Raw genomic sequence first — 16,187 nt, forward strand, 5'->3', positions numbered from 1 at the left:
AGAGTCTGGAACCAGCTTCCAAGTGAGGTGGTGCAGGCTCCCACCCTGGGGGTTTTTAAGAGGAGGTTGGATGACCACCTTACTGGGGTCATTTGACCCCAGTGCTCTTCCTGCCATGGCAGGGGGTCGGACTAGATGATCTGCTCAGGTCCCTTCCGACCCTAGAAACTATGAAACTATGAAACCTTCTAGCATATCCACTACTCCCCACAGCTTGGTGTCATCTGCAAAATTGCTAAGGGTCCACTCTATGCAATCTTCCAGGTCGTTGACGAAGACATTGAACAAAACTGGCCCCAGGACCAACACCTGGGGCACTCCACTCAATACTGCCTACCAACTAGACATTGAGCCATTGCTTACTACCCTCTAAGCCTGAAGCTCCAGCCACTTTTCTATCCACCTTACAGTCCATTCATCCAGCCTGCACTTCCACAGCTTGCCTGAGAGAATGTTGTAGGAGACTGTATCAAAAATCTTCCTAAAAATCAAGGTATACCACATCTACCTGTCTCCCTGCATCCACACGGACAGTCACTTCATTATAGACAATCAGGTTGGTCAGGCACAACTTGCCCTTGTTGAATCCATGCTGACTATTCCTATCACCTTCTTCAAGTACTTAGAAATGGATTCTTTGAGGATCATCTGCTCCATGATTTTTCCAGAGACTGAGGTGAGGCTGACTGATCTATAGTTCCCTGGACGCTCCTTTTTCACTTTCCTAAATTTGGGCACTATGTTTGTCCTTCTCCAATCATCCAGGACCTCTCCTGGAGTTTTCAAAGATTGCAGAGCCACTGGCCATAATCTCATCAGCTGCCTCCCTCAGTACTCTTGGGTACATCCCATCCGGCCCCATGGACTTGTATATGTCCAGCTTTTTTAAATAGTCCCTAACCTGTTCTTTTGCCACTGTTGGCTGCTCATCTCCTCCCTAAACTGTACTGGCCGGTGCAGTAGTCTGGGAGCTGACCTTGCCTGTGAAGACTGAGGCGAAAAAGACACTGAACACTTCAGCCTTTTTCTGCATCTTCCATCACAGTGTTGCACCCCCCATTCGATAAAGGACCCACACTTTCCCAGATCCTCCTCTTGCTACTGACAAACTTGTAGAAACCCTTCTTGTTCCCCTTCACATCCCTTGCTAGCTGCAACTCCAATTGCACTTTGGCCTTCCTGACTTCATCCCTGCATGCTTGAAAAATGCTTTTATACTCCTCCCTAGTTATTTGTCCAAGTTTCCACTTCTTATAAGCTTCCTTTCTGTGATTTAGAACTAAAGAGTTCCCTGATAAGCCAAGGTGGTCTTCTGCCATACTTGCTAATCTTCCTGTGCATGGGGGTAGTTTATTCCTACATTCTTAGTAAGTCTTCTTTGAAGTATAGGCAGTTCTCCTGGATTCCTCCCTGCTCATATTGGCTTCCCAAGGGATCCAGCCCATGAGTTCCCCATGAGAGCCAAAGTCTGCTTTTCTGAAATCCAGTGTCCTTACTTTGCTGCTCTCCATCCTTCCTTTCCTCAGGATCCTGAACTCAATCATCTTGTGCTCCACTGCTGCCCAAGTTCCCACCCACTACTACATTCCCCACCAATTCATTCCTGTTTGTGAACAGCAGGTCAAGAAGAGCATGGCCCCTTAGTTGGCCGCTCCAGCACTTGCATCAGGAAGCACCTACGATGCAGGTGCTGCTGCTGCCACAGCAGCAGCCAGGTAAAACTGCCTTGCATGCAGGGCTGTATGACATGTACTCTTTATGAGTTAGAAAAAAACAACTCAGGCCACAGCTGTTTCTAGTCCAGCTCACCCATGCTTTTCCTGCAGAGGCGTGCAGGACTGTTCCACACGCTCTAATAATCAGAATACACTAAGACAACCTTGCTCAAAATGACATGCACATTCTCACCTCACTGTGCCACTAAACAACCCTGAAGCAAGCCAGAGCTGCTTAGACAGTTACTCAGACAACATTCTCATTAGACTCAGAAAACACAGAAAGACTCATCTCATCACTGTAAATCCAAAGCAACTCTGTTACAGATAATTAGGGACTTACCAAATTCATGGTGGAAGTAGAGTGTGCGGCAGCTCCTTTAATCTTACATGTCCCTCATGCACACCTCGCCCCCCCACCCACCAACTGCTGATTAGTGGAGAACCCCACCACTCCCTCTTGATCAGCAGTGAAGTTAAAACCACAGGTTTAAACATGACACCATTTTTGCCTACCCACCAGTCAGCAGTAAACAGTAGGGCTGTCCAGGGCCCATCAGCCAATCAGTGATGGGAAGCAAAAATGGCACCATATTTAAAACTGCAGTTTTCGCCTCCCTGCTAATCAAAAGCAAGCTGCAAGTGGGCCCCCTCCATCAATCAGCAGGGAGGGCATGCAGGGGAACCTGCAAAATTAAAGGAGCCACAGTGCACCCCATTTCTACCATGAATTTGGTAAGTCCCTACAGATTATGGAACTACTTCACTTTTACACTGATGTAAAAGAGATTTGAGCCTGGCCCACTGTCAGTTCCCTACTAAAAGTACAGACCATAAAAAACAAAGTAATCAGAGACAAATTATTTTCAACTGTTATTAAATAAAATAATTGAATTATAGGTTTGAACTCCTCAAGAACTAGATCTAAGTGAAGAGCAACATATTTAAATTGCCTGAAAGGGAGGAAAACACAGCAACATAGAGTTATTTTGAGAGAGTCTCCAGACAGTGATGGGACTAGACATTCAAGGAGATTCCATATGGATATAGCACACAAACTAAGAACAGACACTCAGTACACAAGCTGCTTTGTTACCAATAAAACAAGCATTCAGTAACTAGAATAGAAAAACAAGCATTATTATTCAAGCTTCAGTAGTTTATGATTATTAAAATGGTACTTTTTTTAATACTACCACAGCCATAAATCTAAAATGGGGAATTGGAACACATTGTTTTGCAATAAGATCTGATTAAAAAAAAGTCTGAAAAGCCTTTGGGGCAGAGATGATTTTGTATAATGTCTAAAATATTGTGTTACTACCTCAATAAAAGAGGCAAGGATTTTGGGGGGTGGTATCTTTTATTAGATCAACTGCATAGTTAGGATAAAGTTAGACAAGCTTTCATATGCAATGCATTCTTCTTCAGGTCTAAAAAATCCTTGCCTCTGACATATTTCCTGGACCAGCATGGCTACAACATGACTCTAACACTACCTCAATTTAACTAATAAGTAGCTCAAGGTATGACTGACAAAAAGTATCTCTTTGGCATACCAACTGAATGAATGACAGGTTTGTAAAGCAAGAGAAAATGTTACCTGTGGATCACACTTATAGTATGTTTAAACACCACAGAAGTGGTGGTGGAGAAATCAGAGAGCTGTGTTTGATGTATTTTGGCAGAGAGCTCCTTCAGAACTCTGAAGGAGATGTATTCATATTGCAGTATTTCCAACAGGGAGCAATCAAGGACCCTATTCTGCTAGGCACAGTAAAGACATGCAGTAAAAAAACAGTTCCTGCCCTAAAGAGTTTGGATTCTAGATTAGCATTATCATAATTATTTGAAGAATGACAGGTTAGTCACGTATACTACTGCAGCTCACATATCTGCTTTGCAGGTATTTGTTAAATTATTTGATCATTTAATTGGTTTCCATCAACAGAAATCAGTATACTTAAGAATCCTTTACCTAGATACCATCCATTTTAATAGCTAGAATTTGCATTACTTACATGGTTAGTAGGTACAATGTTCACTGTTTTACACTGTGTATTTAATTTGGAGGGTGCAACTTTATAAGTGAAGATTAACAAATGTCTAGTTTTTAATTTTTCTATTTTGTCTATAAATCATCATTGTTTTTATCTTTGATTACTGGAGCAATATTAGTTAAATATAAATGCAATATAAAATTAAAATGAAGAGATTCAACGAAAATTCTTAAGGGTATGTTTGTGTTGTACATTATTAATAATTTTTTTTTTTTTTTTTTTTACTTCTTTCAGTTCCTTATGAATTACGAGGCAAAGCTGAACACAATGACATTTTTGTACCTTTCTTTTGTAACTCAAAAAAGCATCAGACATATGCTTTAGGTTACAGAGTGCCAGGATGGTAAAATCCAGCTACCGAGATTCCAGCCAACAGAGAACGAGGTAGAAAGGAAGGAAATCTGCACCAAAAAAGTAGATTATGCTACAAATAATTAAAAGCTCCCCAGTCCAATCATTTTTATGGCAAAAGTATATATATTTAAAAACATATGAATCTTTTCCTGTTGTGAAAGCATAGTTTTAATGGCAGCAGCATGAAGACTAAGGTTTACATGAAGTAGGAGGGCAGAGCAGTTGCTAAACTCATTTCCTTTCAAATGCAGTTGGTAACACAAACCGTCTCTTTCCTTCCACAATGGGAGGACAGGGTATTGGGAAATCCTTTTAGTGCAACATTGTGCAAATCTTATTTTATAAACAAAAAGGTATAAAAAGAGCAATTTTTCAAGAAGATATGCAGGATACGAGATCAAACCAGAACATAATGGGTCAAACCATTTGAGGCTCTGCCCCTTGTAACATGAGAACTAGAGTGGCATAATTTACATCTTCAAAAAACCAATGACAATACTATACCCTCCAGAAAAAAAAGGTGTTTTAAGATTACATGGAAGAATGACTATTAGCTGCCTATAAACCTAGCTCTAAACATTACTTTCAATAATCTTGTAGCTCTTTAGTTTCCTGAAACATAATATGGCTTGTATATTGAGCAGACTTTTCTGGTCTTACCCAAGTGAAAGAACTTCAGTATCCTGAAAAGGTAACTTCAAGAGCACCAATAGTTCTGAGACATAGCACAAGGGCAGAGGAAATCTATGAAAAATACTAGATGTGATTGCGTAAGTAAAAAAACAGCACTTGCTCCTGATGCCAACACTTTGCACATGAGGCTGCTTGACTGACAGTGGCTCCAGGAGGCTGGTGAAAATGGAATCAAGTTGAATCCAAGAGTACGGCTATGGCCACATCTGGCATTTGCTTGGATTTCACCTACCAGCATAGCTTCCCCAGTAAAAACTTCTCATTTAGACAAAGGAGGCCACAATTTGTACAAAAGGAATCTACCTAAATTCAGGGGCAAAAATACCTTTCCAGTAGAGATAGAGATAGGTACTAAGGCAACTTAACCACTAACTCCAATTGAAGTCAATTTGAAGTGTACTAGGCATTGACAGAGAGGAAGGAAATAGAATCTGGGAGTCAATCTTTCTGATTTTTTTTTTTTTTGCCATGTGTACACTATACCTCCTTGAACAATTTAGAGAACCCCTAAAGTTCCTCTTCACTAAAAGTTATGAAACTAATTCTACTTAGTAACAACTTTGGAATCCTTCATCTCTAAGGGATTCCCATCACAATGCCTTTACTTGATAGTTTATTAAATTTCTACAGTGACATCTAAGGTAAGGAAGTCATTCTTCTTAATCATCAGGTCTGGCACATCTCAGTCCTAGATTAGAAAAGACAGAAAGATAAATATGAGCCACCAATGTGATGCTGCAGCCAGCAAAGCAACTAAAACCCTGCCTTGCATCTACCAATGCATCTCAGACAAGACCCAAGATGTCATTCTCCTGCTTTATTTGGCTTTGGTGAGGCCACAGCTGGAGTACTGCATCCAGTTCTGGGCTCCTCACTTTAAAAAGGATGTGGAGAAGCCCAAGAGTCTAGAGGAGAGCCACACGCATAATCACATGTAAGAGAGCAAGCCATATGAGAAGCTGAGAGGCACAGGACTCTTCAGCGTGGCTAAGTGTAGGCTCAAGGGGGACATGGTGGCAGCCTATAAGTATATCCGGGGTGTTCATCAGGACCTGGAAGAATGTCTGTTCACCAGGACTCCCCAAGGGAAAACAAAGTCTGACGGTCACAAACTGCTGGAAGACCATTTTAGATTAGACATAAGGAAGAACTTCTTTACCGTCCGAGTATGCAGAGTCTGGAATAGATTCTTCCCAGAAGCAGAGCAAGCACCTGCTCTGAACACATTCAAGATGTACTTGGACGATTATTTTGCTGGGGTCCTCTGACCCCAGCTGACTTCCTGCTCTTGGACAGGGGGCTGGACCAGATGATCTCACAAGGTCCCTTCCAGCCCTAATGTCTATGAAATCTATGAAGGCTGTAACACAATAGGCCTTTGTAAAGAACGCACACCATGATTTTTTATGGATCTATTTGGATTAACTATATTCAATAGGGCTGTGCAAAGCTTCAGGTGGCGATTCGATTTAAAGGAGATTGGACCCGATTCAGTGGCCAAAACTCCAAATCCGAATTGAATCAGGGGACCAATTCAAAAGGTCCGAATCAATTCAAAACTCTCCAAATCTCTGGAAAAGATTTGGAGAGCTCTGATGATTCAGGCAGTCCCCAGTGGCTGCAGCACGAAGCTGCAGCCAACTCTGAGCTGGTAAGTACTAGCGGCAGAGGAAGGGGGGGCTGGGGGAGGGGACCATGTGGGGACCCCTGCCAGCTCCCCGAGCCCCCCCACTCCTCCCCCCGGTCCCAGCGCTTTAAAGAAAAGCCCCAGTGCTCACTGCGTGCTGCTGGATGGGTGAAGGGAATCCCTGCTCCCCCACGCTGCATGGGGGGCTCTGCATAAGCCCCCTGATGCCCCCCCCATGGGTGCTCTTCCTGGGCCAGCTCCAGCCAGCTCCGGCCCTTTAAGAAAAAAAAAAAAAAAAATGGAGAAAAGCCCCAGGACACACCACTCCTGGTGCAGCCTCAGGGCTTTGGGGGCTCATCCAGAGCCCCCCACATGGCATGGTGCAGCGGGGATTACCCCCCCGCCAGCAGGAGTGGTGAGGGAGCTTTTCTTGGGTTTTTTTTTCTTGAAGAGCTGGGGGGGAGGAGGGGGGGCCTTGGGGGGATCATACAGAGCCCCCATGCAGAGTGAGGCAGTGGGGATCGCCACCTGCCCAGCAGCACCTGGTAAGCTGGGGGTTTTTTTCCCCAAAGAGCTAGGAGCTGGGGCAGGCGGGACAGCCATTGCCGGGCTGGGGGGGGAAGGGCCTGGCTGATTTGGAGATTCAGCAGCAGCCGAATCTCCAAATCAGATTCAGCTGAATTGATTCTGAACAGTGATTCATATCACTGAATCAAATCACTGTTTCCCAAATCATCCAAATCTGGAGCAAATACTAGCTGCTTCGCACAGGCCTAACATTCAAGTTCAATTTCTTATGGAGGGCCTGAAGCTCTTCAAGAGGAACCACTTAACAAAAGCATCTTGTTGAAGAGACACCAAGACTGGGTGGCCCACATGAACCTCATGGGTCTATGCATGAAAAGTACTATAGAAGAGCAAATTACTATTGCTACTCAGCAGTGAGAAAATAAAGCTATGACTGTAGTAGAATGAGTATAACTGGCTACAAATAGCCAGTGTGTCATCATTTTTTTAAATTTGTTAAAAACCCTAAGCTCTTTGGAAATGTCACTGGAGAGACGCACAAAGCTACATTACTGAAGTCTTCAGCAACTCCTGGCAACAAAAAATGTCTGTTAGTTTCCCAACAGACTTCCTATTTTCCTCAACATTCACTGACACCACTGCATACCAGTAGAGGAATGTGTCACATACATAACTAAGGTGGAAACCAGAGTTTATAGTTTCATAGTTTGTAGGGTCGGAAAGGACCTGAGCAGATCATCAAGTCCGAACCCTGCCTTGGCAGGAAAAAATACTGGGGTCAACCAACCACAGTTCTTGTGTTCTACTGAAGAACATTGTCAAGGGTATCTGGATTTCTCCAACGAGGTGATAAACAAAATTTAGATAGACATTTAGGATCAAGGTCCATATGTGCAAAATTTTGGATGGTCTCATAGATGCTGAAAGCAATAAAATATTTTTGTTTAAAAACCAGAGGAATTCTGAAATAACCACGTTAGATTTCTTGTGGAAAACAAAGGCTAAGGCATGAAATACTGCAGAACCAAAATTCCAAGAAGTAAAATGATTTCAGGACATTTGTAAATTTATTAAAGAAGAATCATTATGAAACTATAGTGCTGTTTTAATACCAAGAAGACACTCTGGTTTGGTGGAGGAGAGACCAGTTTAGAATCCCAAATATTTTATTTTTATTTTTTGGTTCTGCCATAGATTTAATGCGAGGCTTTCATCAAGCCATTTAATATCTCTGTATATCACTTTCCCCATATATAAAATAAAGAGCTGCTATCTATGCCACAAAAGCGATTTAAGTGCTATGTAACTACTACGAGAACATGACACTGAAACACAATAATGTTTGCAAGATAGCAAGACTGATAAGTAATTGTAAGAACTATTTAATAAGTTGTTTGCTTAGCCAGTTTGGGGGGAAAAAAAGAAGAATAGATTTTAGAGATTTTTGGGGACAATACTGAAAGCCAATTTTATGGAGGCATATTGGCTGATACCAATCCAATTTCCAATACCAGCCCGGCAGCTTGGAGAGCTGTGTGAAGATGGTAAGTCTGGTGTGGTAGAAGGGGAGAGGGGGAGCAAATCAAAGGCCCCTGTGGTGAGGGAAGAGTGGGGCTGGGGCAAGCTCTGCCCTGTTGGGGCAAGACAGGCACAGGACAGAGCCACTGCTTGTCCAGAGGCTGCGGGGAGCACACACCACAGTTCCCGCCTCTCATCAAGGAGGGCGAGTGCCCCCAGATCTGCATGGGTCAGGGCCGGAGCTGTGTGGGGCTCTTCATTTCAGGAAACTAAGATGAGAATACCCAAAGCTGAGTCAGGTTTGCTAGGAATGCACCCACTTTAGCCTTTTTGTTGCTTTTAACATAAAACTGACCAGAAGCACTACTAAACTGAAACACAAAAACTTGCTTTAAAAAAAAAAATTAATAGCAACCTTATAAAAATCCTCTATAACTTAACAGAAGTTTCTCATGAAATAAGAGTATATTTTGTATCAATGATAAATTCAAAACTGAAATGGGAAAAATTAAGCCTTTGTTCCATCTGCTATTTAGCTCTAGTGTGTCTGGTCCTCTCCCAGAAATGTGAGGAAAGGTACTGTGGTATTCAAAAGCTTATCTAGGTCTATACCAACCATGCAGTTGGTCCAATAAAAGATATTACCTACAAAAATGCTTGTCTTTTGCAATTTTCCTGGACCATCATAGCTATAACATCATGGCTACAACTTAAACAATACTAAAAATAGTAAAAAAGTGATTACTTCAGCAAAATGGCACCAGTATACTTTATTTGCCTTGCTTGGATAATAGATTTGATAATCCGCTTTTATACAGACTGGCAGTGAAAATACGATTAGAGAACTCTCAAACTGAAGTCTGTGAACTGCTGCTGGTATATGGAATATTTCCTTGTGACATGACAGCTGGTTACATAGCTCTGGCTTCTACTTAGTTCTTGTAATTAAACTTAATTTAAAAAAAATCAACTAAAAATATATTTAATACTTTTCTAAACTATCTTTCTTTATAGGAAATTGCCATAGCTGACCCAGGTGTGTTATGTCACTGAATGATCTGCAGGATGAAAAGTGATAAGGAAGTTGTCCACAAGAAAAATTGTACATAGAATCACTGACCACTTGAAGCAAAAAAAAAGTTGGAGAACTTTGATTCACAGAAGCTGGAAAAAGTTCTCAATAGTACCTGTAAGTTTGATTTTGGACAAACGTGCTAAAATTCCTGGTAAATCATCCAGCTGTAACTTCATTTCTTTCCATTGTTTTTCTTCCTTGGATTCTTCTATTCCTGATGTTGCTGAGTCTTCTATTTCTGCAGCTAACTTTGCTTTGCTGAACTCAGCTCCTTTTGATGCCTCAGGCAAAGGTAGGCAGGGAAGTGAAACTGGCTTAATCTTATGTATAACCATTTTTTCATGCCCCAAATGTTGCCTCTCCTGGAAAGGAGGTGCAACTGGATCTGGCTTCGGTTTTGCTTGCTGATAGAGGCTTTTGTTGCACTGTGTTACATACTGGATAGAAAAAGAGAAATTAAGTTTGAGGTACAATAGTTTGGTATTTCTCAAACCTTGTAAGTTTACATCCCACCATCAAAAGCCTCCCTACTTGAGCCACCACCATGTTCTTCACCACCAATACCCCTTGCCTGCAGCAATCAATGGCAGGAGGAAGTGGCAGTGACTGAAGTGCATATGTATGGGAGGGAGAGGGGAGGGGGGCAGGAATACCATAGAACTGCAGCTGTGATATGCATGTGGTCCCCCCCGCCCACAAGGAATCTTTATGTACCCCAAAAGGAGGACACATACCATGCTTGCTGTAGTTAAAAAAAAATCTATTCTTATCAATAAATTCTGGACATCACTAACATTAATAGGAATACTATAATTAATTTCTTCTTATTGCTATACAATGTTTATGATTAAAGAAGATAACTTCATGTTGCTGACATGACTGACACTGTTTCCAGTACTGCTTCAATTGCAAAACAATACCCACAATTGCACAAAATATGGCAAAAGCCTGGTTTCCATTCAGGCATAAATAACGCTAGCTTAAGCTTGGAGAACTACTACCAGCATAACTAAATATTCCCTTGCAGCTGCAGTTGCAAGCACTGCTCCTCACTTCCTATTCTAAACTACTGGGTATTTATTTATTTTAATTATTCATTCTACAGTTTGCTCAAGCTTTAAACAAACATAAACATAAGGAGATATATACACATGACCACCCACAGTCTAATCTGCTATTATTAAGTGCTAGCTGTGCTCCAAGATACAGACACTTCTAAAAAAAAAAAAAAAAATTAGAAAGTAAAATTCTCCCCCTCATGTTAGTCTTCTATCACAACTAATTTTAGTCTAGTCTGCCTGACCTGCCAATTTCAGAAAATGTTTCAAAGGAAAAGTATGTAAAGATGAACACTAATGGGGTGTTACTGCATACAGTGCTTCATTTCTCCACCTGACTAGACAGATGGCAAACTGAAATTAGCTTTTATACAGTCTTCCCCCACTCTTTTATAGCACCTGTAGTTAGTATCATGTAAATAAAAAGGCACATATAGCCTCCCTAACATTTCAGTTTTTTTCTCTGAAGCTTTCCACATATTTCATGTAATTTCAAGCCCAACTTATCAAGAATGTGCCAGCTTTAAAAAACTATGGGGCAGCACTTGCAGGATTTAAAAATGTAGGTTAAATATAACAGCAACAATGTAGGTAAGGAAGGGAGATGTAGTGCTTTTCACCAATGAATGACTAGTTGAATGCAGCTCAAGTCAAAAGGCAAGAAGTCTGACAAAAATTTGGTGACCTGAATGCAATGTTCTCTCTAAGGAGCAGCGGTCCGTGAGCGCACCACCTTGGTCCGGCATGGGACATTTACCGAAGAGAACTGAGGGCTGGGGGCCGGAGGCTGGGGCCAAGGGCTGGAGGCTGGAACTGGGGCCAGGGGCTGGGGCCGGAAGCCAAGGGGTGGAGCCACGGGCTGGAGCTGAGGCTGGGGCCCAGGAGGCTGGATCCTGGCACGGGCTCTCCAGCTCTGGAGAAGTGTTCTGCTCCTCTGCATCAGGGCCAGGGAGTGGAGCACTTCCCTGGAGCCAGCGGAGCCCGTGCCAGCCCCCATCCGTCAGGGCCGGGAAGTGGAGCAGTATCCTGCAGCCAGCAGAGCCTCAGTGGGGCAGGCAGTGGCTCCTCCCCAAGGTGAGGCAAGGCAGGGATGGAGGCTGGGGCAGGGGGCTGGTGGAGGCTCCGGGGAAGTGCTCCACTCCCCAGCCCTGATGCAGGGGAGCAGAGCACTTCCCCGGAGCTGCTGGAGCCCGCACCAGGCTCCTGCCCCAGCCTTTCCTGGTGCGTGGCCTTGAAAAGGCTGTGTGCAGCCACAATTTTAGTTGTGCATGGCCGCGCACGCATGCACCTTAGAGGGAACCTTACTTGCAAATGAAACTGGCAATGGTATCAATCTGTTTCCACTGGATTGGTAGCCAAAATAGTATCAGTAAAACTGAAAATATTTGGTCCTTTTGTTGCAATCATAGCAGACACACTTGAGAAGAGAGGTGAAGTTAACCCATAAACTTGTGGAGAGAAATTGTTCCTGAAGCACAGGGTTGAAGCACCCAAAGGGACACTAAAGAGAATCTTGCATTACCACTATCCATGATGTATCTGTTCACGGAAGAGGTGGTTTCCTGGGTTTGTTAGAGACAACTTCAGCCTTTGTGATACTGGAGACTAGTGCACTGAATATTTACAAAATATAGAAGAACTTAACCTGATACAGAAGAATTTAACCTGCTATTTTCATCAACTTAGGACCTACCTCAGTGGTTTTACACACAAATGAAAAATACTTTTCTTTGCCAAGATTCTGTCTATTCAAAATGTAAGAAGTCAAACAGTAAACCTGGCTTTATAATTTGCATTTTAAAAAGTTGGCAAAACTAGGTAAGGAGGATTCAAGATCCATCTTTGGAATGGAAAACAGTACCCCAGAAAGCAAGTTACACCCACAACTTAAGTTACAAATATTTTAACTCTGTATAAGGGGAAAAAAAGGGGGAAAAACACCCAAAAACAGTCAGTATGGAATAATGCCATTCTCTTAACTTACCATTCGTTTGAGGAAGCTAAAGTGCTGAAATGTAATCCATCTTTTACTGGCTAGCCTGCAAATTTGTATAAGCTTGCATGGCATATGCTGTATCGCTCTTTTCTGAAGGTGCCAAACAAATAAGCCTACAGAGAAAAGAAACACTATTTGGACTCCAGTTGCTTTTTCACAGTATGGATGAGAAACAAACCTGATACAATGCTTGTTGTGCCCCATAACACACAACACTCTATAGGAGGGCTAAGCAAAACAGCTATTTAACTGAAAGAGATGCTGAGTGAGACTGCAGGATGCTTTCAAGTTCTGGAGGGAAGAGACGAGTATTTTACTTCCCAGTGCCTCTTGGAGTTAGTCTTATAGCCTCTTCCTCTACCAGAGCCTCCACATGCTGTTAATTTACTTACCTTACCAGCAAGCTGAAATATTTGTTTAAAACAAGTCCTTCACTTCACTTGTTTAAAGCAAGTATAAAAATAGCACTTGAGATAAATTTTCATATCAACAGGACTTTTTGCCAACTATACTACAGATCTGTGTAACTGATATCCTAAAAACCTGATTGAATCACGCGTCTCATCGATGATATAAAACCATCATAAAACAGGAGAATTCAGTATTAAAAGTCATGCTATAAAAGGTCTCATAGGAATAAGGAAAGCAAAACTATGAAAAAACATTTATGAGTCTGGTGTACGTGCTTCACATGCTGAAAACAGTCCTAACGCTCTGCTGACCAATGACTAGAAATGCAGGTCCAGGGGAATACATGACCTCATGATTCATTTAGCAGGAAATCATCACAAGTTACTAGGGGGAAAATATTTATCATAAATTTATGACTTGCACATGTCTTTCTACAAATACTGAGGTTCCTTTCTTAAAGAAACACTAAAGTAATCTGTTATAAATGCATGGTTTTCATGGGATATGTTACAACTACCATCAAGAAGAATCAAGGAAAGTGCGTATGTTTCTGCACAAGGGGAAAGGTGAAGAATTCAGGAACTTGAGCAAAGCTTTGCAATTTTTAAGCCAAACATTATTATATCAGCTCACTGCAGATAAAAGGGGAAAGTATATAGAAGAGAAGTGTACTGTATTTGAAATACTGTTAAAATGACTGCTATTTTGCACAAGTGTTTTAATCAGAGTGCATGGCAATTCAATTGACAGGCATTTTCCAGACACATTTTTAATGGGCGTCTTTGCTGCAGTCCATAACTTATTACATGAATGAAACAACATTCCCATTTTGATCCTTTAAAACAGAGCTACTTGCTAAACAGAATTTATATAGAGAACATTACTAAAACTCTTGCACGTGACCCCTGTCAACATGAACGGGAATCTTTTGTCTGGAAGTAAGTTTACTAAAACTGCACTGTAGCAACAGAGGAGCGGAGATTGTTTTAGAAAGTACAGAAGGCACCTCTATAGCACTGCTCCGTAAACCAATCTCTTGAAAAAAGAAAATCTCTCTCTTTGTATGGGCACGTAAAATAACGTGTGCAGGGGGGCAACCTCCAAAAGGCCATAATCTAGATCAAGAGCCCCATGCGCTATCCACCGAGCCAACAGGATCCCTACCCCAAAACATGGACCCTACACTTTCAAGCCCTGACCCTACGCTTTCCGCACCCGAGGAGCTCGGATACGTTCCTGAACTTCCTCAATGAGACACGCAAGTACGTAAATCTGCCGTGTGTCACTGCAAAATCACGCATCAAAAAAGGAAAGCAATGAACAGAAGAGGAAGTCAAGGAAGCACAAAAGCAAAAGTAAACAAGACGTCGACAGGTTTTGCTCTGTGTCTCCTTTGGTGCAAAGAAGCCGTACCCATCCGGCCGCCTCCCGCAGCCCTCTCAAGCGGGTGTCAAAAGTCAGGAGAAGAGGCGCCTCCTCACCCCGACACGGGCTGGACCCGCCCTGAAACCTCCTCAAGGACCAGACAAGCGTCTCGCCCCACCCCCGGCACCCCTCCTTCCCCCGCACATTGCCCTCCACACCCCGCACCCCTCCGCAGCAAAGGCTAGAGGGAGCCCCCTCCCCCGAGAGCGGGGCGACATTGCTCCCCACCGGGCGGTACCTGGCACAGCCTGGGCCGGGCCGCAGCAGCGCGCCACATTCATGGCCCGGCGGCGGCAACAGTGGTGTCCCCCGCTGCCCTCGTCCCTCAGCCCCTGGGCGCCGCCATCTTGGCCGGGCCGCCGCGCACTGCTTCCGGGTCGGCACTTCCGGTCGGCGCGAACGGCGCCTGCGGCCGGAGGCGCCAGCTCGGTGGGATGAGGGTACACGGGTCTCGCCGCCACGGCTCCTGGGGCACGCACCGCGCAAATATCTCGGTCGGGCGCGGGCAGACTAGCCCTCCAGCGGAGACGGGGCACGGCTGAAGGCCAGCGCAGCCCTCGGGTGCTGCGGTACGTCAGCGGCTCCGACAGGTCGCAAACACCATGCAGCGGCAGTGCCACGAGCACATTTTCCAGTTCGACCTGCAGCACCCCCAGCGAATATTTGGCACGTAATTCATTTATAATAAGTGTATTAACACCAACCGGTGACCGCTGGTTGGACACGTACTGCAGATCAGGAGCTGCTGGTGTGCATCTATTTTAGAGCAGGCGCCGCGTTTTTAGGCTGGTCTGTGTGTACTGAACTTTTGTAGGGTTATGGGTTTGGACCGATTTCTCATCACTTAGACCAGTTTATTTGTAATGTCTGCATAGGCAAATGCTGCCACCTGAGTTGGGGGGGGGGGGTATGTACCCCCCCACAGTGACCAGTCATCGACTGGGGAGGTCCCCCCACAGCCAGTTTCAGTGACTGGGGGATCCCTCCCACGGCCAATCATGCCAACCGGGAAGTTCCCACTTGCCACTGGTGCTCACTCCCACCTGCCCCCTTTGACCATCGCCTAAGCAGGGAGTGCTGGCTTTCAGGGAGTGTACCAGCACTCTTAGGGGGTGCACATGCACCCCTTACACATCGGCGTGTCTGTACTTGGTGTTTAGCCAAACACCGTATGTTACACTTTAGCAAAAGTGCAGCTAGCTCCAAACCCCAACACTGAAGAGGGCTCTACAAGTTTCCCAGGTTAGGTTCCTGAAAGTTCCCGTGTTTGGCAAGGGAAAAGGCTTATGGGGAAAAATGGCAGGTGGCGGGCTAATGCACAGCCACAGAAAACCATGGTTACTCAAAACTCTATGCCATGGTAGCCAAAATGGTATATAGAATATAAAGCATAGACGCTCAAAACTGGTTGGCAAGAGAAACCTGTATATCGTGAGCCAGATGGTAGCACTCCAGTTTTAATGGCAGGCTTCGCTGCAATACATCTATTCATTTGGTCAGGGAGGTGGCTGTTTGCCATGCAAAACGAGTGCCAGACCAGCTTTCCAGCAATCGCTTGTCTGTGTGCCCACTGGTAATAGCTAAAAGTGAGAGCTGCTTAGCGCATTATAAAGTTTACTGGGGAAGTCTGATAAGTAGCTGCATCACAAAGCTGGCTGGCATTTAAAGGATGGAAGTACAGCCATGCAAACCATACAATTGCCTGGGTCCCCAAGCTGGTCAAGAGG

The 16,187-nt window shown here is 43.8% G+C and overlaps 1 protein-coding gene across 1 annotated transcript in view; it reads right to left on the bottom strand.

Annotated features, from left to right (window-relative positions):
* LOC109287376 (protoheme IX farnesyltransferase, mitochondrial) overlaps positions 1-14,814 on the bottom strand; it is a 191,987-nt gene extending 177,173 nt beyond the window's left edge. Inside the window, exons 1-3 of the mRNA XM_019502388.1 lie at positions 14,699-14,814; positions 12,613-12,737; positions 9,683-10,007 (exon numbers count right to left, since the gene is read on the bottom strand). Coding sequence (XP_019357933.1) covers positions 9,683-10,007; positions 12,613-12,737; positions 14,699-14,741 — 493 coding nt within the window. The 5' untranslated portion in view covers positions 14,742-14,814. The remainder of the gene's footprint in view (positions 1-9,682; positions 10,008-12,612; positions 12,738-14,698) is intronic.
* Between the last annotated feature and the right edge of the window lie 1,373 nt (positions 14,815-16,187).

The sequence above is a fragment of the Gavialis gangeticus genome, unplaced genomic scaffold, assembly GCF_001723915.1.
Source record: "Gavialis gangeticus isolate Ggan-Ray unplaced genomic scaffold, GavGan_comp1, whole genome shotgun sequence".
NCBI classification, from domain to species: Eukaryota; Metazoa; Chordata; order Crocodylia; family Gavialidae; genus Gavialis; species Gavialis gangeticus.